The sequence below is a fragment of the Nylanderia fulva genome, unplaced genomic scaffold (genome assembly GCF_048542155.1).
Source record: "Nylanderia fulva isolate GAGA-0341 unplaced genomic scaffold, ASM4854215v1 Scaffold11, whole genome shotgun sequence".
Lineage (NCBI taxonomy): Eukaryota > Metazoa > Arthropoda > Insecta > Hymenoptera > Formicidae > Nylanderia > Nylanderia fulva.
Window position 1 is genome coordinate 5,013,252 of NW_028189302.1, and position 26,525 is coordinate 5,039,776.

Below are 26,525 nucleotides of genomic sequence, written 5' to 3' on the forward strand. Positions count from 1 at the left end.
CGTCGCCGGGGAAGTTTGGTCAGTCCTCTTCTCAGCGGGGAATCTCCCGAAGGGCGAGAAGCTAGACCGAATCCCAATCTCGCACTTATATGCGAGACTCTATATAGACTTTCTTCTCTCTTTTCCTTCGTAGAATTGCTAGAAACCCTTTAGCAACCTTTGCGAAAACATCGAGGTTGCGTCTCTTTTTTCCTCCGTTTTTTTAGACAGCTCTTCCGTCCTCTTTAAATATTTTACCTCGCCTCGGAGAAGATGCACTTGCGTTACAGCATTTCGCATTCCGTTACGGGAGAAAAAAGGAATGTACGTCTCTTCGCTAGGGGTGCCATTAATATTTTAATATCGATCGATTTTTCTTTCTCTAAACGCTAAATGCATTTTGCTACGTCATTGGCATTTCTGACTTGACGCAATGTAAATTGCATTTAACCGAAAAATTGCGACGCGTACGTCGAGAGGCTTCGTCTCTCGGACAAAGAATTGGCCTGACAATGCAACAACAATGGACGCTGGTCTGCCGAGAATTTCTTTCATTTCCAACGGCGCGTAATTATAGACTTTCAAGGACTTGAGACGCGTCAGCGAAATTAACATGTGGGAGTTCTCGCGGGCTTTGCCATTGTTGCAACGAATTCGCCAAGTAATGCCCAGTTTTCTTCTCAATTCACGCGAATTCGCGCGCGGTTAAAGCACGTCGTGTATAATTAGCGTAAAGCGAAATATTATAAATGTACTAGTTAATTCACGAATCATCGAAATCATATATGTTTAAAAGAAAAATAATATATTCATTCAAGGAAGAGAATATTAAAAAACTTATATATAGATATAGAAATAATTAATAATAGGACGAATTATTATTCATTACTTCTACATCTATATAATTTTTTAATTTTTTAGTGAAATATTATAAATGTACTAGTTAATTCACGAATCATCGAAATCATATATGTTTAAAAGAAAAATAATATATTCATTAAAGGAAGAGAATATTAAAAAAATTATATATAGATATAGAAATAATTAATAATAGGACGAATTATTATTCATTACTTCTACATCTATATAATTTTTTAATCATTTTTTTCACTTAAGTGACGCATCGCGCGCGCTTTAATTTATTATTAGATCTGCTTCGGAAATATTGTTATGAAAATGCGACGCCAAACGCAACGTCATCGGAAAGATATGTTTCTGCGTACGAAGACGTACACGTGGCGTACATACATGCATGCACTCTTTTTTCCTGTCGCTGTACGCATGTTGATAATGTGTACAAGTGGAAATGTGCGTTTCCGACGCGACGACGGTAACGTTTCACACACCGCATGGACGTTCAAAGGCAAAAGCGCGGTCATTACGCTCAGCTGCACGACAAATTAAGCGAACAAACGTACTTGACTTTGAATTCCGTCACTGACTAACTACGAAAACGACGCCAGTCAATGGTATATACCGCTTTAAACGCGGGCGTTTCTCCTCACCCTCTCGTCTTTCGCGATCTCGTTGCATCCCGCGAGTTAATTCTTCGAAATATTAATTGTAAGACAAGGAAGAGCAAACTTTATAACAAAGAGTACGAGCAAGCATGGGCATAAATTAATTTTTTTTCTTTTTTAATTCTTGTTCTTTCCTAATTTTTTTAATTTTCATTTTTATATTAAATATGCAAATAAATCTTATATACATATATATATATATTTTTTTTAATCAGCTGATCTCTGTCAACGCACACACCCGCGCGATATCGCGAGAGGAATGAAATGGAAGAGTTCTCCAACCTTTTGGGGAAAAATTTGCAGTGTTTCGCGCAAGTACGTATATATATAATTTTCTTCCGAGGGCGTTAATCGCGATCATCGCCCTTCCGAGGAACGCGAGTTTGGCGAAACGCTATAATTAGCCGGGCGCGGTGATCGATGAATACGAGTCTGCGGATGGTAAAGCCTCCCCTTCTTCATCCCTCCGATCGCCCCCATCCCGAGTTCGACGGTCCAACAACCACCCGGTCCTCACCACATCTCCCATCTGCCCGGTACGTTATTGGCACCCGGCTGATATGGCCGATGCGAATAGTTGCTACAGCCCTCCTGAGGGAGAATGAAAACGCACAGGGCGAGATGGACGAACAGTCGTTTCGTTTACGTTATGCCCGTATATATATACGCGTCGCGAAATGCAAAAGACAAGTCCGACTGGAAGAGCGTCAATATATTACTGGAGAAAGCGTACGTTTTATAACGATGAAAAAAAATAATAAAGCGGAAAACAAGAAGAAGCGAAAAGCTAACGTTAGCCCGAAAGTGGTTTTACTTGTCTCATGCATGAGAATCCCAAGGAAACGTCTTTCATATATTTCAATACAAAATTTATCGTTGGGGAGGAAATTTCGAATGCTATAAAGCTATCAAAGTTTTATATTAGAATAATTCGTATATATATTCCGCTCCTCTATTTATGTAAAAATAAGTTCAATACGAGTTGAACAGTCTAGAGTTTTAATTAAATTTGAAGGCTGGTTCGCGTATATATGAAATATAATTCGATTGTATCGCAAATTTTTCCATATTCCGTAATATTTCTTTTAATCGGAATCGCGAATAAAACCAATACAAGACTCGAATTCATTTTCGATTCGCGCGAAGCAACCGAACGGACACCGAGAGACTGTCGAATGAATCACACACGTTTATTCCCGATAACCCGGGGCGAGTAAGCAGAAGCGAGAGATCGAAAGGCGCTTACGCGCGACTGCGAATTGAGTCGTTGAGATTTGCGATCGGGAAAAGATTGGGGCCCCGAGAGAGAGAGAAGCGATCGCGAAGGGCTGCTTAAGCAGATGCTCGAGTACCTTGCTTCGGCGCGCATTAGCATTCGGTACACCTGGTTAATGCCGAGTGTGAATAATCAGCCGATGCGAGGTTTACACTTCGCCGCCTGTGCGGCTTAATCAATATATATATATATATATATATAAGGCGATTCTCTCTCGAATCAATCGAGTGTATGTATATATGTATGTATGTTTGATATCGAATCGAATTCGAGAATCGTTCATCAGGAACGAGTATTTCGAAATCCCGCGAATAGTTCGCGGAGAAGTTTCGAAGCAGATATTGTTCTTGAATTTGCGCGTCTCCAGCTTGTCGCTCCTTCGCTCGAACGGTTTGTTCTCATTGATGACGTCAATAAATGAAAGTTTATAGTTTAATACAGAGGGAGAATGTGAAATATACTAGAGTTACTTCGACGTTAGTAATTTGTAATCTTTAATATCGCCGGTCGCGACCGAGTGGATACGATTTGTCGTTTGATCGGTCGCCAAGCCAGCCCGATATAAAATTTCCATTTGGGTCGGCAGCCCGATAGTGTGTCGATTATCGATCGTATGCGGCATACCACGGCGACCGGTGCCGGTTCAGCCGCGCGAGGCTATACACACGAGGTCTGCGAATTAATTTCCACGTCGGCCCTGGAAAAAGAATTTCGCTCGAAACGAATCCTACGCATCTGGATGCTCTTTCCACCTCTTCTCTTCGTCGTAAACGATTAATACCATCATGCATTATGCGAGAGCGAAATAATCTCGAATAACTTGATTCGCGCCTGAAAATATTTCTTTATTCGCGTTGAGTCCTATTTTTACTAATCGTGGGACGATATGGCATTGGAAGAATTTTATCAATTTCTCTGATTAATATTAATATGTACACAATAAAATTAAGGGAACATATATTTTATTGGTGGATATTAATATTTTTTATTGTGACAAATATTTCAGAGATACTTGCAAAATTCTTTCAATATTGTCTTACGATTATCATAATTTTCAGGGTGAATTCTATGACAAAATTCTCTCTACTGTTGAAACAAAAAAAAAAGATGAAAGAATTCTCTCATTACAACCTGATATTTTATTATTGTTACTGTTTGGACACCCCACGATTATTCCACCGCCTCCCATCGTGCAATACCCTTCCTTCTCCTGCCCTCGGTCGCGATACGCGCGATATAGTTCTAGGTCGGATATAGCTCGGCGTTATACGAGCCGACGAATGTGTTCCCCGGCATTAAAATTTCAGGCATACGGTGTGTGCCGGCACACTTGTATACGGATGTATAAATAGCGCGTTTATAACCGAGAGAGAGAGCTAGAGATAGATCGGACACAGGGAGTAACATCTCCGGCATTTTCAACGGGCTTGTTAGAGAGAACCGGTCGCTTCCATCTCTCGTTACTCGCTGATAAGAACTTGGTACTAATATTAGTACTACATAGCTTCGCGACACTTGATTTCACTTTGCTTCCTATATCTGCGACCGCGAAGTCTACGAGAACGCAGATAGAGCACGTATACGCTGCGGAACAGTGCATCCCTCGGGATGCAATTGCTCAATCGTTCGTGCAGAATAGAAACCGATAGATTTGTGCTCTGTCATTTCTGATATCGGAGCTTAATATAATAGGTATATATAAAGTGGTTTCATGGATTCATCGTCGCGCGCGATATCTCTTGTCGTATCAAATTATTGTTTCATTTCAGCAGATGACGGAACTGCATCTTAATTTCCTCTTTCCTTTCTATTCATTTCTTTTATTGACAATTTACATTCTTCAATAACAAGAGATAGAAGAGATACATACATAGAAGATGTATGATGCTTTTAATATTAGTGGAAAAATTACGTTGCAAATGTACCGCGACGTTTGCGAGCATTTTGTATATCATGGTTGATGTCAGGGTGATAATAATCGCGCTGGACATCGAGAACATGAACGCGGCTGTGCGATAGTAAGCAAATCTCGACGGCAAAAGTGATAGTAGGTGAAGTATTCGTTTAGTCTATTCGGGTGAAGAATCTAATCTCCGTCTCCATTTCTCGTTTATCGCCCCTATTCTGTTCCTTTCTCTCTTTTTCTACTTACTGTCACACATCTCTTTGGTATACAACCACTCTCTTGTCTTATCTCATCTCTCTACTCTCATAGCCGCGATATCTCCTCGCTCAGCCTGTCCCTCGTCTTCTATCTTTACTTTTTCCTATCTCCCTCCCTTTTCACGTTCCTTTCTTTTTATTGTGTCAACTGTCCACGTATATAGAGTTCTTTCGCCCTCTTCACTTGACATCTCCTGCATCTGCAGTTCATTAAACGATGCTACCTAGTCCCTTAAATTGCAAGATCCATCCAGTTAACTCTCGAATAAAATTGTTATTCCCTCTCTCTCTCTCTCTCTCTCTTTATATATATAAATGTGTGTGTTTCTTTTCTCCCTCGTCTCTTCCAATTTCATGTCGTTGCGCAACGAGTAATTCTGTATATACATATTCGATGAATCGCCATTAAATTCCTGTTAACGAGCAATACGACCGGATAATTTAATTTCGCGCCGTTGCAGCTGTTTGAGTCCATTAAATACTATCAATCTTCCGCGATTCGGAATACGGCTTCGATCACGAAACGAAAATGCATCGTACGCGCCGCGATATCCGATATATGTATATATATACGAACGAAATTCGTAAAGGTCCGTCGTACGGTTTTTATTGGTCGAATTTTCGTATCGATCGCATCCGCAGACTTTTGATTTCCCTGGAGCATTTATCGGGTGTTGGGAAATTTCCCCGTGACCTTTTCGTTACTTTTCTCATTCGGTTGTGTGAAACTGTCATTTTTCTCCCCAAAAATATATTACGCATTATAAGTATAAAACTATACCCTTTTTTATACATATATATTTTAATTTTTCAAAATCAATTGTTTATCAATTGTAACGAAATTAAAGCTTGCCTTTATTTTTTCCGAGCCGATTTGCTACCCGTCAATCGTTATTAAAAATTTATTTTTTAAAGTATTTTTCTGTTAAGAAAAAATTCAATCTTCGTTATAAAGGAACTTCTATAAGCGTCTACAAGAGCAAACTGAAGAAAGACAAGTGCATTGTCACAGCTGCCATGTGTTTCGTTGCTATCTTTCATAAGTCATTGACGTGCCTTTTAACTGCCTTCGAAGATGTCGACCCGCTTCACGGAAGCACGTAAAACGCTTTTGTGATAACTTCCGACGTAAGATAGTCGTGTGATCCGTGCAGTAAATATATCCAAAAGAAAAAAATAAGAAAGCTTACATATATATATATACACAGCGTTTGTTGCACAACGAAACACAGATTCCAAAATTGTCTAATTATCCGTCAATTCGATTTGACGGATAATTAGACAAGTTTCGCAAGCTTATGCGGTTTTTCGAAGACCGCGGGTGAACTTTTTTTCGATCGCTCCGGTAATTCTCCGCGTGCAAATAAACGAAGAGGAGGTCGGATATCTTGTTAGGGCCGAGTGGAGGCCTCAGTAGCGACCGGAATCGAGAGAATCTTCTTTGTGCCCGGGCACTCGCCAGGATGCATAACTAAAATCGTCAAGAGTTTATCGGCCGTCTTGTTAACGGACGGGATTCGACGCGACTCCGCGGAGCGAGACGGAGAAAAAGAAGGGGAAGAGGACCGACGTTCTTGACTCTAAATGCAGCCGCTTAAAGTACCCGCCCCCGTACCCTTTGACGTCGAGTGCCTTTATAACGTTTCTCGCATATTATTAGTCGCATTTGCATTTGACTTTGTCTCTCTACCTCTCTTTCTCCGCTTTCGCAGTCGGCTCTCTTCCTCGGCGACTCGTTTCCCTGATGAGAGAAGGATCCTTTTACGTTGTCCTCGTCCTTTCATCCCGGGGACGATATCGATTGCGAAAACGTGTTCGCCGCTCTCGTTGCTCTCGTTGCGAACGTTAGCTGGAACGTCCATCTCGACGTCTGGCTCCGCAGTTGCACAAGATCGCGTAATAACGGCCTGGCGCGTGGTTGCAATCACGTACGACGACTTGCACTTGGAAAGGATCGATAGTATCGAGATGCGATCCACGCACCGGTTACGTAAGGCGGCTCGTAAAAACCACACTCGAAGAAAGCAGGCGCTGATTTATTGCACCTAATATGGGAGCCGCACGCAGAACCAATCGTGAATAGAACATGAAGGAGCGATGAATCTAGGACATCCTCTATATTTGTCTCTCCTCTGCTCCTCCGTTCACATTTCTAATTCCTGCAAAAATTATTCTCGGATATAAATAGCGCTCCTGGATTGAAGAGAGGATATTTCTAGCATCATATAGAATACTCCAAGATTTTATTTTATATTTAGTCAAATTTTTTAATAAATTTATTACTATGGAGTGCATTCACATCTCTCGCGAGCACTTACGAGGATTATAACGGAGGTACGTCAAATCGATGCCATACGGAGAAACCTAACTCCTCTGCGTTGCGATCCGATATGATGACGGTCGGTGACAGGATACTATCATCGACGCAATTTCTCATGCACCAACTCCATATTCGTCCGCGAGTCTCGGCGACTGGAAAAAGAGAGAGAGAGACATATAAAGAACGCATTGTCCCAGATATTTTACCGCCACGCGATATACATCCCGAGATGCGGGCATAAGCTATTAAACGCTCGATATTATTGCATTCTCGAGAAGAGAGTGTGAAAAAGACACAGGGACGTTTTCGCGGAATCGTTTAAGCGCGTTAATGTGCTCCCGTCCTGTCATAAGCAAAGCACGATTCGCCTACACGAGATACGGTGCGAGGCCACGCCGAAAGTTTCACGAGGAATCCCCGGAGAGAGGGAATTCGCGAGAATCGTGCTCGTTTTCGCGAAATTTTCGTCTAAAATTACACCCGGCTGCGTCGATGATTCGCCGACGAACGCATCAAATGGACTTAATTTCTTTCTCTCGAAAGAGAAAGAGAGGAAATGTTTTAACATGCGTGAAAAATATTTTTTCTTCTTTTAACATACAAATATCGATCTATATAACAAATATCCTAACCTAACCTTATGCTTTAATTTGATTTTTATTGGAATTATCTGAAGCGAATCGTGCGTGAGGGTTTATCAATTTTAATTATCTGCAACGAACGGAATGAATGCAGCAACGATTCTATCTCTGTTTCTCCTTCTCCGATAATCTTCCCCTTCTATCTCATATTCGCACTTCCGTCCAGCCGAATTCACGGCTTTGTCCAGAAGACAGCGGCAATCTTTAACGCGGATTGCAGAAAATTTCGGTCGCACCGGGTCGGTGGCCACGCACATACATTCGCATACATATATACATACCTGCGTCCCCGCTTATCGCGGCTACATTCGCGCTGCTCGTATGCGCAGCGCACTTCGCGCCGTACGCTCGGTGTACGTACATATGTACATAATACAATATACGTATAAAGGAGCGGATAAAGGATCGACCATGGCGGCGGCGTGCGATTCCGGCAGGAATTCCCGATGAGACGGGGCGGAAAGTACAAAGCTCTCCGACGCGCCTCGCCGCTTCTCTCTCTCTCTCTCTCCCTCCGTCTTGCGTGCGCGCGGCGCGGCGGTTTCCGGCCGAATTCGGGCGGCTCCGCGGCGCGACTCCGGCTCGGCCGCGCTCGGCCGTGCTCGGCCCGACTCGGCCGCGCTCGGCCGGGACCGGCCGGCCGGCGTGGACTTCGGCCGACGTAGCGCAGAACGGTTAGTAGCGTCGCGCGCCACCGCGGACTGTAGAGGTGGCGGAGGATCGCTCTCGCGGGCTCGTGCTAACGGCCGTTCGGCCAGTTCATCGTCGACCGTTCGTGGGAAGAGGTATTATTTTCGCACTGCATCTACCCGAAATGAATCTCCCGGCTCGTCGATCGCGATGTAGCGTTATCTGCGCGTTTCTCGAGGATCGTTATTTCTTTTTTTTTTTTTTGCAAATTTCGCGTGGTTCGTATTTCCTTTCTCTCTTTCTCTGCCGCTTTCTGTGTGTCTGTATAATTCTATGTTCTTATCTCTTCTCTCTCTCTTTCTCTCTCTGTATCCTTCTCTGCCTTCCGTTTTCCGGTTTTATGCACTTTTCGTAACCGGCCACTGCACCTTCTCGTGAGGGGAGTCGGCTGTTTGAGTTCGTAAGAGTGTGCGGTCCGGATATATATTCGGTTTGTAACATACTTTTGTACGTACGAATAAACACGTAAATTTATTCGTATTCGTGTCTCTTTAGGGTAAAAATAAAAATCGCAAGTGTTTGGTGACGTGTTAAAACGCGGCCATTTGCACTGGTCCCAATCGCGAGAAAGAAAGAGATAGGAGCAAGAATAAATGTTGGGCACGCAAGGCTCCTTTTTGCCTGCGATTCTGCGAAAAGAGCAGAAAAGATATCCCTCGCATTTTATCGCGTTAAACGTGAAATTTACGTTTAAAAGAAAACGAACATCTCGAAGGTTAGGACTTTTTTTGGGCGAAAATCGAAAGATCGCGAATCTCTCTCGGTGAGAGGCGCATCGCTCGCGCGGGGGGAGGGAGGAGGGGGGACGACTCGGCGGGGGCGGGAACGGGGGCATCGGAAGGCGATAGGAAGTCGCTGCCGAGACGGCGACGGAGTAACGTCGCGCGCTCTCGCGCGAGGCTCGAGTCCTTGGGAAGTTTCTGTCCTGTCACGCGCTCCCTTATTCTCTCTCTCTCTCTCTCTCACTCACTCTCTCATTCGCGTCGCAATTAACGAAGCAACGAGGCCCGGTAATACAACGTACGAGTGAAACTCCGAAACAAGTGACGTCGATCGAGACGAGATCGATCGACGGGAGCGAGAAGAGAGGAAGAGGATAGAAGGAGAAGGAACGAGGGAGGAAGAGGCGCGCTGCACACACACGCACACACAGCATACATGCGATCATTGCACACACACGCACACACGGTTAACCGGCAGTGCGCCGCCCGGCATAACCTCGCCGATCGACGTGGTGCGAGCACGTGCGCCGTCCGCTTCCAGGTAAGCTGCTTTTATGCGATATTGATTCTTTCTGCAACGTGCGGTGCCGCATGCACGACGGCGGTGACGACATATCGACGTGGTCTCTCGTCGTCGCAGCCCCAGCATATGGAGGCTTTTTTTTTTTTTTTTTTTTACGCGATTTTTAAGGCGAGATGCGCGCTCGGAATTGTAGAATGAAAATTTGAACGTGCGAAACATTCCCGATATCGAGATTCTCGTTTAATTTGAAAATGTATTAGCTAAATGAAAATATGTATATTAAATGGAAGGTGACATTGATCCGACTCTCCCTTCGCGTGATTATATCTGCTTGGGATTGTATATGCTCGGATATTTCGTGTACTGTGTGACGATAATTGTGTGTTTCGATGAATAAAAAAACAAGTAAGCGAGCGAGCGAAGGTCGAATTCTTGACGAGTCGTTATTTGTCCTGCTAAATTGCTCGAGAATGTAAATAATATATTTTCTATTCCTATTAGGTCGCGAAAAAAAATGTATATATGTTTTCGGAAGATTATAATACACGAAACTTCTGGAACAACTCGTATATTGTCTGTAGATGACGTCGGGTTTTCGACAAAGTTTGTATCGCGAAGTAATTACGAAGTTGTTTCGCGTTGCGTATGCGAGATAAGAACGGTTACAGAATGATAAAGACGCGACTCCTCTTCTTTTCTTCTCGCGAAAAGTCGTCTTCGAGTCCGCGTCGGACGTTCGCTCTTGGAATTTAACGCGTTGAAACGACGTATGTCTTGTATATGCGAGTGCAATTCAATGCGAATGAGGATTAATTTGAATTGACGTTGAAGAAATCAACGCCTCCGCATGTTGGACGAGGCGACGACAGCCCCGATGTCGTTTAATCGTGAATAATCTCTCCTGAAAATTGATCGCATATTTTTCGCCAATTATGTTCAGCTTTGATATAATTAAGCAAATTTAATCCGACTGTTTTACGACGACAAGGTAACGAATTTCGAATTTATTTCTCGAAGAGTGTTACATTTTTTTTTTTTTTTTTACGTATGTGCAAAGTGGCAACAAAATAGTTTTGCTATCGAAAAATTACAACAAAATACGGGCGTGTCGCTTTCGACAGGTTTTTTCTTCCGTGTAGGTACTTGATTATTGATCGTCGACTTTATATAATATTTTGCGATGTTATACCCAACAAATGCTGTGGAATATTAATACTGAATAATATTACACGATGAAGTATCTTATTTCACGCTACCGGCAAATTTCGAGTTTCGCCTTTCGCTTCGATTATTGTGTTGGTGATTTCGATCGAGGTCATTATATAGTATGATTCAAAGTGACTTTAGAGATCGACAATTTTTTTCAATCCTCTTCCTTTGAAGTTTCGAGATATATTTTCATTTTGAATACAGCAAAAATGATTTTAAATATTTTATCGCAAAGGAATGTCTCTCTCTATCTCTACTCGCAGGTTTTTAATGTTCATTGTGATTAGCAATCCTGGCACAGATAAGGTTTTTCCTCGAAATATGCGAAAAATTGTCTCGCGCGCGTCAGAGATAAACGCGTTTTTTGATCCTTAATTTTCGTCGGTATAAGGTAAAACAGAATTAATTATTTGAAGATTAGGTCGTAAGAGGCTTGACAAACTTTTGAAAATTATTGTGTAACTCGAGACGATGTTCTCTGTGTCACTGGTATACATTAAAAAGTCACATGTACAAAGAAATCAATTTATTATTTATTCTGTTCGAACTCATCTCTTTTTAGAAACATTACGATATCAAAACATATTCTGCGAATTAAAGAGAAAAAATTACGCGCGATAGCTTCATTGTGGAATTTGCAAGTATATCTTTTCTCAGATTAGTTTTCCTGTATTAATAACATTTTCAAAACCATATGTTGCACAAAGGAATCATTTTATTTATTCAGTTCAAACTTATCTCTTTTTAGAAACATTACAATCAAAAAATATTCTGCGAATTAAAGAGAAAAAAATTACGCGCAATATCTTCATCGTGGAATTTGCAAGTATCTTTTCTCAGATTAGTTTTCCTGTTATTAATAACATTTTCAAAATCATATGTCGTACAAAGAAGTCAATTTATTTATTCAGTTCAAACTTATCTCTCTTTAGAAACATTACAATCAAAAAATATTCTGCGAATTAAAGAGAAAAAAATTACGCGCAATATCTTCATCGTAAAATTTGCAAGTATATCTTTTCTCAGATTAGTTTTCCTGTATTACATTTTCAAGGCGATAAGATATATAAAAAAATATACGGTTTAATTGCAAGTATAAGGAAATTAATTCCGCAAAAAAAAAAAAAAAAAAAAAAAAAATTCCCCCTTTTTCAAATACACGCGATTCGGTTTCGACGATGCATTTTCGAGCTCTCGAAGCTCGTTTATGTCTTAATGCGCATACGCGGACCGTAGAGGCGGGTGGATCGCCAAGTAATTAAGCCCGTTAATTGCGACAAATAACCTCCACACGGTAATTACCGGCGGCCTTTTGTTGCGGCCGATCCGCAAGGAGATCCGGTACGGCGGATCCGAAACAGGTGCGCGCGATCTCTGTATAAGGCCGGAGCCAAAGTCGGACCTTGGATGACTCCGTTTCTCGGTCTCGTCTCCTTCGCGACACCGACGTGTCACCGGCACGAATCTCTGTCTCTCTCTCTCTCTCTCTCGAAAAATTCGCCTGCCCATAATTGGCAGTTTTACGCCTGCGCTCTCGAGAAGAATCGAAGAAAAAAACTGACCTTCGCGTGTGCATTTTTATTCATTTATGTCTCTTTCATGCCGAGACACAACCGAGTTGTGTCTACGCTTGAAGGTGAAGATTTTTAGTCGATGTCCAAGTTTTAAGGACATTAAATTCGAGAGATTAGGCTGAATCATCATCCCAATAATTTCAAAGAGATCCCAATAATTCAAAAAGAATTAATCAAACGATCAGAAAAATCAGCAAAATTTGGCATATATATATATATGATTTTTCTGATCGTTTGATTAATTCTTTTTGATTTTGTCAAGCGTCGAGATAATGAGGCATTCTGTTCGACGCCGCGTCAGATGCAACTGCATTTATATCGCATCCACGGATTCATCTCTCGCGTTTCACAAGCATCTCCGAGTTTATTTGTCACCCTTGATTTCAATTACTCGCGCACGGACAATAACTTTGCTAATGATCTCAAACGTGTCAAATATTTTACTCGTCCGCTAGAGCAGCCAACAATGCGAGGCATCGCGTCCTCGTTGACGAGATTAAGAGATTCGAATCTATCGACGATGAATCATACGCTCTAATATTAATATCAACATTTTACGAATTTCTCTCTTTATTCGCGAAAGAAATCTAACGTCGTGAAATATAAAAACATTGTCCTATGAAAAAATTATCATAAGAGAATTAACAAATACGCGGTCTTCCCGACGCGATACTTTCTCTCCCGAAAATCTCCGTTATCATCTCGAAGAGCGCATTATCTCCGATTTTTTTTTTTTGTTCTTTCGGTCGACCCGGCTCGAGTCATATGGGCTGGGAGAATTTGCCGGTTCGTGGCGTGTGTGTCCCCCCCCCCCCTTTTTCTCTCTACCCCTCCGGCCGGCCACCGCTTCGGGGTCTTTGTGTTGGTGCGCGCTGATGTCAACGCCTGTTGGGTCGCCGTGCCCGACGCCGCTTTTATTTAATCACGCTGCTCTGCCCGGCTGCCGGCAGGCTTGTTGCTAGGCACCCTCCTCCTCTCCTCACCCCTTGCGCGGGGCCCCGCCCCTGTCTGTGCAACCCCACCAAAGCCGCCGCCTCACCGACGTTCGCTATCTCTCATGCTCCCCTTCTTCTTCGCCGACTCTTCTCTCTTTCTCCCGGATCGTCTGCGAATCTCTCTCTCTCTCTCCGTCTTTTTTCCAGGTCCACCTTTCCATCATTTATCTCTCTCTCTCTCTCTCTTTCTTCCCTCTCCCGTCGCCGACGTCTCGCTCCCCTTTTTCTTGCCTCTCGTCCACTCTTCTTCAGTTCGAGCACTTTCTTTCTTCGAGTTCGTGCAGCCGGGAGTGCTTAGTCGCGGAAACCAGTCGTGGTGAACCAACTCGGTGATTCTTCCTATCTTTTTTTTTTTTTTTTTGCACCCTCGCTTCGAAAGTCCGAAGGATTTTGATAAGGACTGCGTGATTAGGACAAAGAGCTGAACCCTGTGCGAGAGAGACTATTTCCGACGCAGCATCCACTCGGGCGAGATGTACTTTATCGTGTGGTGTTCGTTCGCGCTTGGTGTCTCTTTCTCTCTCACATCTGGAATATATATATATATATATATACGACGAGTGTGCGAATAATCGAATAAATATACATCTACGTATATATATAATACGTGTGTGTATGTATTTCCGCCGCGCCAGCATGCGAAATAACACTCGGTCCGAAGGCAGGTAGGTATAGGTAGGTAGATGGGTACATAAATATATATAAATGTATAGGTACGTCCGCGAGATCGACACGTTTGACTTTCACGCGGAAACTTATTTATTCGCTCTGGTGATTCAGAATTTTCGATTCAATTCGCACTCTTGATTTTCTCTTTATCGGGTGAATCCGAACGAGATTGATATAATTTTTTTTTTTTTTAATTAAAGTAGTTTGATGTTGAATGAAAATAAAATATGTATGAATATTTATGCACTTTTAAGCGCGCAATTTTATTTTTACGGTCCGATAAATTGGAAATGAAGGTGGACAATTTGATTCGTTCGTTAATGGGAAGTGTCTGAAAGTTGTCGCGAAATTAGGGAGGACGCGATGTATTTAAGGTAGTTCTATCGCTGTAATATCAACTAAAAGTTTCAACAATTTTAGTTGAGTCTGTACAGTCTGAACCTCTTCACATAGAAACAGCTCGTGTATATGAATACACATCGTCATTGCAATTTCTCTCCATGTTCCGTTTGGAAAAAAATTCATTTCTTCTAAAAAGTAATATCTTTGAAACTAAACGGTGGAAAAAATTTATTTTTTTATTTTTTTTTAAATAATCCCACACTCATATTGTATACCCCACTGGTTTTTTTTATTAAAATCGTAAGATCCGTTCTATTGTTATATATTAAAATGTGATGAAAAAGCCATCACCCTTTCACGTGGTGTATAGAAAAAATGCTATTTTTAATCGTAAATAACTGTTAAATTACACGGTGAATCGACTTAAAAATTTCGTAATCGATATATATTAACTCCGTCTACAACATATTAAAATTTCTAAAAAATTCGTAAGAATTGTGAAAAACGATAGAACTACCTTAATCTGTGAAAATCTAGCAGAAAACCGGGTGGATCTCGCTCACGCGAGTGCTTAATTAATGCCGGTCGCCTTTATCGAGGATCGGGCGCGACCGCTCGGCGACATTTAAATCGCGGGGCGAGCTGCGTGTCGTCGATAAGCAGCGCATTTCCGTCTGAATCAGCGTTGCACGACGAATGCACCTGCAGGCACCTTAAGCCTTGCTCGTAATTCTATAGGAATGCGCCGCGATCGTGGAATTTCCTTCCTCGCGCAAATTCGCCAAAAGACTTTTTTCGATTATTTACGCACGGTTGAAAAATTTGTCTTCAATTTGACGCAGAGATCGATATCAGAGACACGAATACTGTTATTAATATTTTAACACAAAATAAATGCAAAACTTCAAGTCATTTGAAATATATGTTGTGTAAAATTAATATAGAATTTTGATGTAAAAATTAACTGAAAATATGTTGATTTAAAATTTTTCCTACTTATAAAATAAAAAAAATAAATCTTGTCACTAAATAAAGCAGAACATATATTTATGTCAAATTAAAAATATATATGCACATTGTGTTATTTTAACGTACTTTATACTAACCAAAGAATGGGATTTTAATTATATTCCATTTTTTAATGTGAAACTAATTATGAATATAAATGAGAAAATCGGATTTTGAGCTCAAGTCGGGGTATCTTCGGGATCTCACGCATCCGCGTAATCGCGGAAGTTGACCGATCGGAACGTGAACGGGAAACGTCTAATTGGAATGTCGCTCCGCAGGAATGTCGCCGCGCTGCGCTTTGGTGCATCGAGCCGCGCTGCACAAATTCCTGCGCTAACACGTCATCATCGCGTGCGCATCTTCGAGAAACGCGGAGAGCGTAAATGATATATAAGATAAAGGTTCGGGATTCTCTTCACGTTTGGCTTTTAGCACTTTTAAAGGCTCCTCGTTAAATTCCACGAAGACCTTAACTAAGAGTGTGCTTATAGTTTCTTTTTCTCGCGAGAGAGTAAATATATAAAACCGCGTGGCCTCATCTATGTAAGAGAGTGCAAAGAGACGACGGCGCGGAAAGTGCATCGAACAAATATAGATACGCGGAGATAAAAGTTTATATAAATTGCTCTTTCGTCCTCGTATCATCAATCTATATTACATCTATTTGTCAGCACACATTTTTATTTCATTAAATGCCTTCTATAAATTATCAAGAGTTTACCTTTCATTCCCGCTAACAAGATAAATGTCTTCGAGTCGAAAAAAATTAATGAAAATTCGCAGTTATATATTTATCTCTCACATTATATATACATATAATAAATTGCACGAGGCGAGTCGGGGAAAAGGAAATGAGATGAATCGTCTCGTAAACGGAGGTTGAAGAGGGAGAGAGACATCCCAGAAAGGAGGAGGATTTCTAAATCGCCCTCCCGAGCCGGTTTGGCGTAGACGTCCTTGAAATTCGTGAGATCGGAGAACAATCGGTCATGGGCCGTGCGGTTCACTGGCGCCGAATTCTACACCGTCCCTTTCTCTCTCTCTCGTCTCTTTCGTTTAGGGGAACCACCCCACCACCGACGCACAACCGTCGTCTCTCTATCTGCGGATCTCGTTTGAGGCCTCCGCTCCGGTTCGCTCCTTCATTCTGCGACTACCGACGTGTCGGGCCTCGCCCGCCTCGTCAAGGGCAGTTCTCGGTTCAGTGTCGGATATGAACGGGGGTCAGGCACGTAGACGAGAGAAGTTTTCAAGGGCAGACGAGAGAGTCCCTCTCGTCTTTTGCCGCGCTGTCGCAGAAATCCCGACTGCTTTCAGATGGGACGTTATTCGTTCGCGCGTGTCGGATTATAGGGGGATTTGATTTCGCGAATTTCGCTGACAACATCAGCTGGAGGCGGGTTTTTTTTAAACGTCTCGCGTTTTGAGCTGCCAACGTCGCGCTTTTCGAGCTGTTTTTTTTTTTCGAGGTGTCTTGAGGTAGGTTCTGTTCAACGCGAGTTGTTCGAGGAAAATTATTTTTAGCGAAAGGTGTCTAGGAAATCTGGAAAACCGGGTTTGCGTCAGGGAATTTTACTATTTATCTGGATTTGTCACATTATTCTACATTTGTTCAATAATGTGACATTTTTTATTACAAATAAATATATAAACTTTTCCTTGACTTCTAGTAGGTTAAAAACCGATTTATCTACGCGTGTTCGTTAATTTATATTTTTATCGTGTTATATCGTGCAAATGATATATTTGGAAAAAATTGTACTAAAAAGTCGGGGAAAAAATGAATTTCTGCTCTTGGAAAATTTGTAAAAGTCAGGGAATTTTTGTCATTGCGAGTCTGTCGGATACCCTGTTTAATATTTATACAATTGAAAAGAAAGTTTGATTCATCGTCAAGAGAGATCATTTCCTTGCGGTATTACCTGTACAAAAGTCGAGTGAAATATAATTTGACATTTTAATATTCGAGAGATGGATGAGGAAGGAGATAGAAGCGATATATATTGATTATTCCGCGAATCTCTCTCGTTATCTCTCTTCGTGATAATCATTTTCTATTTTCGCGGCGCTTCTTCGTCTTCAGAGGAAATACGCGGATTTCTCTGCTCGCGCCTACGTGCTCGTTAGACTTCGTAGGTGGATAACTTGTTTTTCAGCGTTAATTCTCCGGGAACGCGAGAGTCCAAGCGATAAGCTCTCGACGAGAGTGTCGTTACGTTGATTAAAACTTAATTCGATTTCCTTCCGTTCGTCATCTCATCTCGGTCCTCTTCGCGTGTTCCCGATCGTAAATTCAGGGCGCAAAACCACGCGTCCTGAATTTGTAAATTGTAAAAATCATGCTCGTGTCGTATAATTAATCATTGAAACGCAATCTCGGAAACCGAGACCTCTGGCGCTATTAATTTTTTTATACCGTCATCAGTGCGACACAGAAATTGTACATGTTACAAAATGACGGAAACCTCGATACATCGAACGAGTTAATCTCTCGCATAAAGGCGGCTTTTTAATTTTACACGACAATATCCCGACGCACGTCGTTTACTAAAGTTTGGCTTTTTTTTCTCGAAAGATTGTTGGTCGGCCATCATTTTGTGCTGCGCCAGATGCATATATGCACTGTAAAAAAATATGTAAAATTACATAAATTATAAATGTAAAATTACACGACAAATATAATAGAAATGTTTACCTTTTCATTATTTATCATGTAATTTTACATAATTTTTACAGTGTATTCTCGTTTAAATAAGCGAGCTCTCTCGGTTGATGTCGAGGAGGGAAATCGGGCGCTAATGAAGCGCGAATATCGCGATGCAACGAGGAAATAAGCAAACGACGTCATGTATCATCCTCCTTCTTTTCTCTTTTTTCCTCCTTTTTTTTATCTCCGCGCAAATCGTTCGCGTTCTATTCTCGTACTTTTATTCCTCGTCAACAAGAATTTGTAGATTAAGAGAAAATCCGATCCGTTGAGAGAAGGGCATCTCTCGAGGGACAGGGAAATTATGCGTCGGGAGAATCTCTATCTTTCCCTTGATTAGCGCGGAACAAATCGACCGTATTAATTTAGTCGGGGGTAAAGTTTCGCAACTCTGTTTTTGGGACACCGCGTATATATATCGGGCGAACCGCAGTGGGAATCATTGTCTGGACTTGACTTTTGCGATCCCCTTGAGCAGAGTCTCCGACAAGTTTTGCGGAGATTCCTTCGAGAGAGTTCGAGAAAGATATTAGGGAGAGGCAGCCGAAAAGAGTTCGTTATTTTTAGATGTCCGTCCGGCTCTTTTTCCGTTTCTTTCTCTTCTCGTACGTTCTGGAAATACATTTTTAGCTGGCGATGCGCGCGTATCGAAGCTTCAAGAAAGAAATATTGCGAATGGTTTGGGAAAAGTCACGCATAGCATTTCGAGATGTCTCTCGTCTATTATGAAAAATTGCATTCGTCCGATTACAGGGTGTCAGGGAAAAGTCAGGAAATTTTACTATTTTTCTGTGTTGTTAAAAATCGATTCCTTCATTTATATTTTCATCGTCGTGTTATTTGATTTTAATGTGTTTGATAGAGACACAGCTAAAAAAATTGATGTAATATAAACGAAAAAGGTGATTATTGAAATATTTATAGTGACATGTTTGTTTCGATTATCGTACATATATATTATATAATTTGATTTAAATTTCTGTTTTTTTAACTCTCGAACCTTTTCATTATTGACAAAAATATTGTAAATCATATAGATATTATATATTTAGAAAAAATAATACTAAAAAATTAGGGAAAAAATTAATTTCTGGTCTTGGAAAATCTGAAACAGTGGGAGAATTTGTTTCATTGAGTCTGCTGGATTATAACCGTAAATTATATATAAATTTGGCAAAGGGGAAAATAATCAAATTTAAATTAATATATTTGTATTTTACATATGTACATGTGTGTGAGAGATAAAATGTAAAACTTGCCCCCGTTATCCCACAAAATATTCTGCAGTTCTCCTATAATAATTTATATACGAAATTATATCGAGTTCGATATACGAATGCGAAAAATTAGAAAAAATTGCATTCGTGTGCAAATATTATTTTCAGGCCGATCTCGATCGCGATATACCGTTTAATCGCGCTTTACACAACGCTCTGCAAGTGCATTAAAGCTCGTGAAAAATGTAACGCGATCTTATCCGAAGTTCGGGAAAAGTTTCTCCGCTCGCTTTTTTTTCCCTTCGCAGATCGGATAGATAATATTTACGACGTTGCTGCCGGAAATCTTGCGCGAACTTATCAGCCGCGCGTTTATCAGCTGGACGATTGGAAATCTGATTAATCCACTCTCTGCCGAATCACACACACACACACACACACGATCTGCATTTTCTAGATTGAATTGCAAATCGCGTGCTTGAAAAAATTCCTCATTCGTAAACGATTCGTTTATATTCGGCGCATCCGCATCGAATACATTCGAGAGTTCAGACTCGTAGATAAATTACGCGTTAATCGTCCGCTTCACAAGTAGCACTTAACAGTTGCAGCAATTGCATTTAACCGACAGTCGCGTTGCAACTGCGCTTAAGCGGCAATTGACGCTTAAACTATCGACGTTTCGATGCGCGCGCGGCGATTGTGTTAAAATTTATGAGCTCTCACGGTGCGTCGCTATCGTTTTTCATCAACCCGAGGAGGAGAGAGAGGGAGATATTATACACCCGGGAGAAATTTAAACGCTCCGGAGTGTATTATTAAACGGCACTGATTTAATTATGCGCGCATTATAATGTATAACGTTTGCGCGAATCGTTCCCTTTCCGGATATCGTCTTTCGCGGATTTATTATGATAATCCCGCAGGGAGGGAAAACTCGATTGTAAAATCGCGATTGTACATGTAATAAATAGCGTATAAAAGAGAGAGAGAACCGACGAACTTTACTCGCGTCGCGAGTCTACCATGTTCTACCAGTCCGCATTGCGGTGACCTAAAAATAAGAAGGCGATGCCGCATACTCTCTAGGGCCGGTTGATTTCCTGCCAATTTCACACTTGCCCGTTCCCGAAGGAACACAATAGCTATTTCTCGGCGCGAGTCATCGTGCTAGAATCGCTCGCTCGAAATCATCCCAATCGAATCTGCAGGCGAGTAAAGAGCTTCTATTATTCGCGGACAGCCCGCAGCGTTGCTCTCGGGAGACTCGTCATAATTTATAATTAATAATATTAGAAAATATATTATAATATATAATATATATAATTATATATATTATAATATATATAATTATATATATTATAATATTGATATATTATATGAAATTATTATATATTACATGACATATTGTATATATATATATATATGATATGATTATATAATATATTATGAAATATAATATAATATAAAATATCTTGTATACAATTGAAATGATAAACGCGGGAATTGTCGCGAGTGCAAGCGATAGAAAGTAGTGATTGATAAAATAGATACATGTACATACTACAAAGAGTGTAGAGCTGGATTCGCAACATTGTTTCAGCGAATCGAGCAATTCGATATCGATTCGACAAATAAATCGTCTATATGTCGCTCGCTATTTTTAGCTCGGGTTCCTCGAATCCTCATTCCGAGACTGGATGCTCTCTTCATCCAGACACAAGCGCCATTAATATACGTGTCGCCTCTCTCTCGGCAGCTGCCATCGGCAAATGAGTCACAATTATATGTTGCCTCGAGTGTTTTCTTCGGCGGAGAACCATCGAGAGGAGTCGAGAGTCGCGCGCATGGACATTATTATTATTATTATTATTATTATTATTATTATTGTTGCACACGCTAGAGAAGCGATCTCTTCCTCGACTTGGAATCTTGACTCGTCTCCATCGCGGCGGAAGTTCCTTAATGGCGACTTCCGCCGCGGACGACGAACGTGCCGATGCATTTTTCATTCGCGATCCCTATAGAGAGCTGATGTTCTGTTTCTATAGACGGCAGTCGTCGATAAATCCTTGGACGCTCCGCTGAAAGATCTCTCGAGGTGCAACGGACTCGGTGGCAATTTTTATTCTGCTTCGTATCGTGCGGAAAGAAAGCGACTCTCTTTCCTCTCCTTTTTCTTCCGCGTATTGTCATTTACTCAGGTTTTCATATTTTTTCAAATCTGTATTCCTATATGGGCGTCCGCAGGATTTTTCAAATTTTTTTTATTCTTAATTTTAAAAAATTATATTCTTTTGTATTAAATACGCAAATAAATTTCAGTGTTTATTCAAAGGAGAGCAAATTCTTAATTTTTTTTATTGGTTCCAAGGGGGGACAAATGAGGGGGCAAATTCATATTATCAGAAATATAGAGGAGCCTCTTCGTCATAAACAGTAAGTCGGTAGGTTGAATCATTAAATTCATAATTATGATTAGCGAAATTATAGTGTTTGCTCATTGCGGATACTTGAACGAAGAGGAGACTTCTTTATAGAAGTTCCTCTTTCCTGTTTTCGACTCGTGCTTATTTTACTAAGGCTCGAGTCTTATTTCAGCGAGAGACAGTAATAATAATTTTATGTGTTGCATTAAAATATATATTAATTTTTGCATTAAAATATATATTAATTTTTGCGGGATTCGCGAATCCTTTTAATCCTTGAGCCGCGAAATAAAACCGTTTTGCGCGAGAAAAAAAAGTCGATCGAATTATCGCGGAATTTGAAACGGAGCGTCGATTATTAGGTGTGAAAATATCTGGCGATAACGGTATGCGGTAATTATACGATAAGCGAACGCCTCCGTATAATTTACCAGTTGCCGTAATGACGGCCAAGGACGATCGAAGGAATATTGACGAAGGAGGGAGTCTCTCTCTTCGATCGATTCCGCTTCGAGCGAATAGTTGCGCGAGTTATGATTCGGCACTGGATGGTACGGAAAGTAATCGTATATATCGGCGAAATGTGAAGCACTCTTTATTTATTCAAGGAAATCGCGTTTAGAAAAGGTGAAGGTGCAGCCAGGCACGTGTAACGACGAGTGCATATAACTCGTTGCAGGTCTATTGTTATAATAAACGACAAGTTAACAATAGACCTGGAACAAGTTATATACATATATAAGTACACTGAAAAAAATGGTTAACTTGACTGAACCTTTCAACTAAATTACTATTTTGTTAAATCAACATATATTAGTATATGTTATATTTAATTTAAATATTTTTATAGGTTCTATTAACAAAATAATATTTAGTTGATAGGTTTAGTTCAGATAACAAATTCTTTTTCAGTGCATATGGAGAGAATTTTCTCTTAGTATTTACCCTGAAATTCATGGTAATCGTGGGAAGAATCTTATAAGAGTTTCTCTGATTAATATTTACCTCAATAAAAAATATTAATTTGTACATATATAGATAGTAAAATTAATCGAACATATATTTTATATCTTATTGTGGTATTAATATTTTTATTTGTGGTAAATATTAATTAAAGAAACTCTTATAAAATCCTTTCAATACCACATCTTGTCTCTTATGATTACCATGATTTTCCGGGTAAATTCTAAGAGAAAATTCTCTCTCTGTGTAGCAAATCGCGACAAAGAGAGATGTATCTATCATCGTAACATCGTGTTCTATGAGTCACGTGACACATGGGGGGTTAACATATGTGATAATCGAACAAGGGCGGCAACCGGATGTATTATCGCGTTTTGTTACGACAAGCTTATTCACGCTTGTCCCGAATTATCGTTGAATTTTTCAATGCTCGCGATTTATCGAGGAAACGATTGCGGGAAAGGAGAACGAAAATGTTTGTTCGAGATAATTCGCCGCGCAATCTACATTATTTACGAGTATACGTGAATAATTCTAATGACTAACGGTGTCGGTCTCATGAATCATAAGAGATTATTCATTGTAAGAATGACTGTCTTGTTTCTTTCTTCATTAAACGCGAAAGGATCGTGTCAGCGACACGAAGACTCGCGGCTATAATTAAAAAAAAAATTTTTTTTTTTTTTTTTTTTTTTTTTAAGAGATCGATAATTTCGACCTCTCGTGATCCTTCTCCCTCCAGTAGCACAAATCTTGTGTTCACTCTGTGAGATGCTCTGATATGTGTCTGCGTCAGATGATCTTGCGGAAAACTCATTCACGTTCACGACATTTTATGTGATTTCATTCTATAAATATTCGGGAAATGTACCATGTTGTTTGAAATTAAAATAGCGAGTATAGACATTAATAGCAGTAGATATAGCAGTAGCAATAGTCGTTTTAGTCTTGTTTAGTGCACTCACAGTTGCAGTGGACATTGAAAATTCTCTGTGTCAATGTCTGCGTTATCTATATTAATGGCCTTATGCGAGTGCATATGTGTGTGTGTGTGAGAATCTGTAAAAGAGATTGCAAAGATACCAAGATGTGCATATCCATCATATTCTTTTTTCCCCCTTTCTGCTTGCATTCCCAATAGTTGGTAGATTTTAGCCCAAAATATAGAGTAGTGAAGTATTTCATTTAAATTTGCCTACATTTAAGTAATTAAACTATGTACATATTATTTTCACGTTTAATATTTCCAAGCTCTTATCGCGGAAAAGAAAAGGTGCGATTATATCGCGTTATATACGTTTGACGCATACATTTCTCGCAAAAGCTCCGTATATCTCTCTATCTATTCCACGTAGATAAATTCTGTGCCGTTCGGCAGTGTGTACCTCCTGCAACGTTAGTGATGTAACACACAGATGTTTCTATGTCACGGCGTTGTAAATGTGGCGCCATTGGCGCGAAGCCTCTCCCGGAGTATTAAATTTCCAGCTGCGCCTCTCTTACGTAAAGCCACGTGCTCGTGCGCGGATTCTATTTTTTTTCCTCGTTTCTTTGCACCAGCGGTTTATTTATCGTGTCACATGTGCGTTATCGTTGGCCGAAACACAACCGTATCTAGGAATACGGGGAAGTTTTGGTATGCGACGAATGTCGAATCGCATTATGTCCGGAAAAAAGTAGTCGATAAATGCGCATACAGAGACAGACTAATCGAATTATATCATGGCGCCGCGATTATACATCGGGAAGTCCTTTTATGCGATTATTTTTGCAAGATATTACGAGGAAAAGAGCGTTTAATGGACATCGGAAATATCAGATTATAAGAAAATTATGTTTAGAGAATTTTATTTTTTTTTTTTTGCCATTAAAAAAATAGTGCAACAATTATTGTCATCTGCAGGTGGAATATTTGTTGAAGGAGATAATTACTTTGTGACGTTAATGCCTCTGCACGCGATAGCATTTTTTAGTATTTTTTTTCGATTCCGGTCGCGGGTTCACGAATTTCTGCGAAAGATGAATCATATCACGTGGCGATACACGCGTATGTCATTTGTGCGAATCATTGTAGCCGACGTTGGCGCGAAGTGAAATTTGCACTTTGAGCAGATAACGCGACGATAACGAGCTTGACAAATGAGAAACGTCGGCGTTAACCCATATTTAAAATGGCAGAGGTAATTAGAAGCCTCTAATTATTGTCACACGAGATTTATATACGTCGCCGATAAATATGAAATTATCTCGGTACTCTATCTTACACGCATATAAAGTGTATTTATGTACATTGTATTATTTTTTTCTCAAGAGAGAAGAAAAATGGTAACAGTGACGTAAAATAACATAATTACGTGAGCGATCGGTAATTTTATTTTTATACCTTGAAATTTTACGCGATCAGCAAATTATCCGAGTCGGTTGCTTTTTCGTAATTATTTCAGTTTTCGATTAGCCTCGTTTTTTTTTTCATCGAAAATATCGCGACATTGCTTTTTTTTTTACATTCTGACAGCGGAGATAAATATAACTCAATGAAATATGATTTATTAGTGAGTAATATCATTAATTGATAACGAATGAATTTGCATTTGACACAGCACTGAAATAAACGAATAATAAGTTCCTCCATCTGTCAAAGTATTTTCGGGACATATCTGTAAAATAATCAATTACAAAAATTGTTCGTTACCAATTTTTTTCAGACATTTTTTCGATCATACTTTTCTGCATTATCCAAATTAAATAATGCATATGGATGAGTAGCGTGTGTACTTTGCTATCGCTGATCGACCTCATTTGCGTAATTTCGTGACGAAGAAAAATTTTTGTACATACAACGCGCGCGTTACATTTTCGAAAATTGGAGCAAGAGATAATGAGCTTTTAAGCATCGAGAGGCGAAAGTTTTCGCCAAAATGCGACACGCGAGTATTTGAATTTTGCGAAAAAATTTCTCGTCTAATCCCGTCTCGGGTCAAAATAATATCAGGAGAGATTGTGTCTCGAGATTATATATTCCCCGCGAAATGTCAGCGATTTATCGGCAGTGTCGGAGAAAGTGGGTCGCCGCGTCATTTTTTCGTCTTTTTCAAGGTTGCCCAACTCGGACATCTCGCGGCGCCGATAATTGCTTAATAACACATCTCTCTCTCTCGAGCGAAGTGAATTATAACGCGTGATTTATCGATGCAAAGGGAGCGAGGTGAAGCAGGTAAAGAGGAGAAACGCGAAGCATTTTGCATTGATGCAGCTCTCGAACACGAATGGGCTCAAAAGAATTCTCCGGATCGCACTTTCCAAACGGAACAAACAACAACGCGATTAGAGCGATTATCCGATAAATCTACGAGCTCGTATCAATTATAAAACCGGATGACGGCGAGGTGTGATTTATCGCGCGAGAAACTGAATTATATCTCGTTGGAGAGGAGTTTCATAATCGTGTCTTATAGTGATCCATACCGATAACTCGGTTGTCATTATTAAAAATTACGTCTCATTGTCGTCGCGTTTTACGATTACGTCTGTATTTCTCTCTCTCTTTTTTGCTTGGAATTATTAACGGGCCACTT

General features: G+C 40.4%; 1 protein-coding gene across 4 annotated transcripts in view; it reads right to left on the reverse strand.

Moving 5' to 3' along the window:
• The window catches only part of LOC114936890 (uncharacterized), a 30,223-nt gene extending 9,993 nt beyond the window's left edge, over positions 1-20,230 (reverse strand). Inside the window, exons 1-3 of one of the 4 annotated variants that reach the window (XR_003820793.2) lie at positions 8,181-8,455; positions 7,257-7,410; positions 6,629-7,097 (exon numbers count right to left, since the gene is read on the reverse strand). Coding sequence is in view for 3 of the 4 variants with exons in the window: in XM_029310237.2 (XP_029166070.2) it covers positions 6,629-6,800 (172 nt within the window). In the remaining variant the exon portion in view is untranslated. Of the gene's footprint in view, positions 1-6,628; positions 7,098-7,256; positions 7,411-7,895; positions 8,161-8,180; positions 8,456-20,127 lie in introns of those variants that run through there. The other 3 variants (XM_029310237.2, XM_029310233.2, XM_029310234.2) reach the window with 3 other exon arrangements.
• Between the last annotated feature and the right edge of the window lie 6,295 nt (positions 20,231-26,525).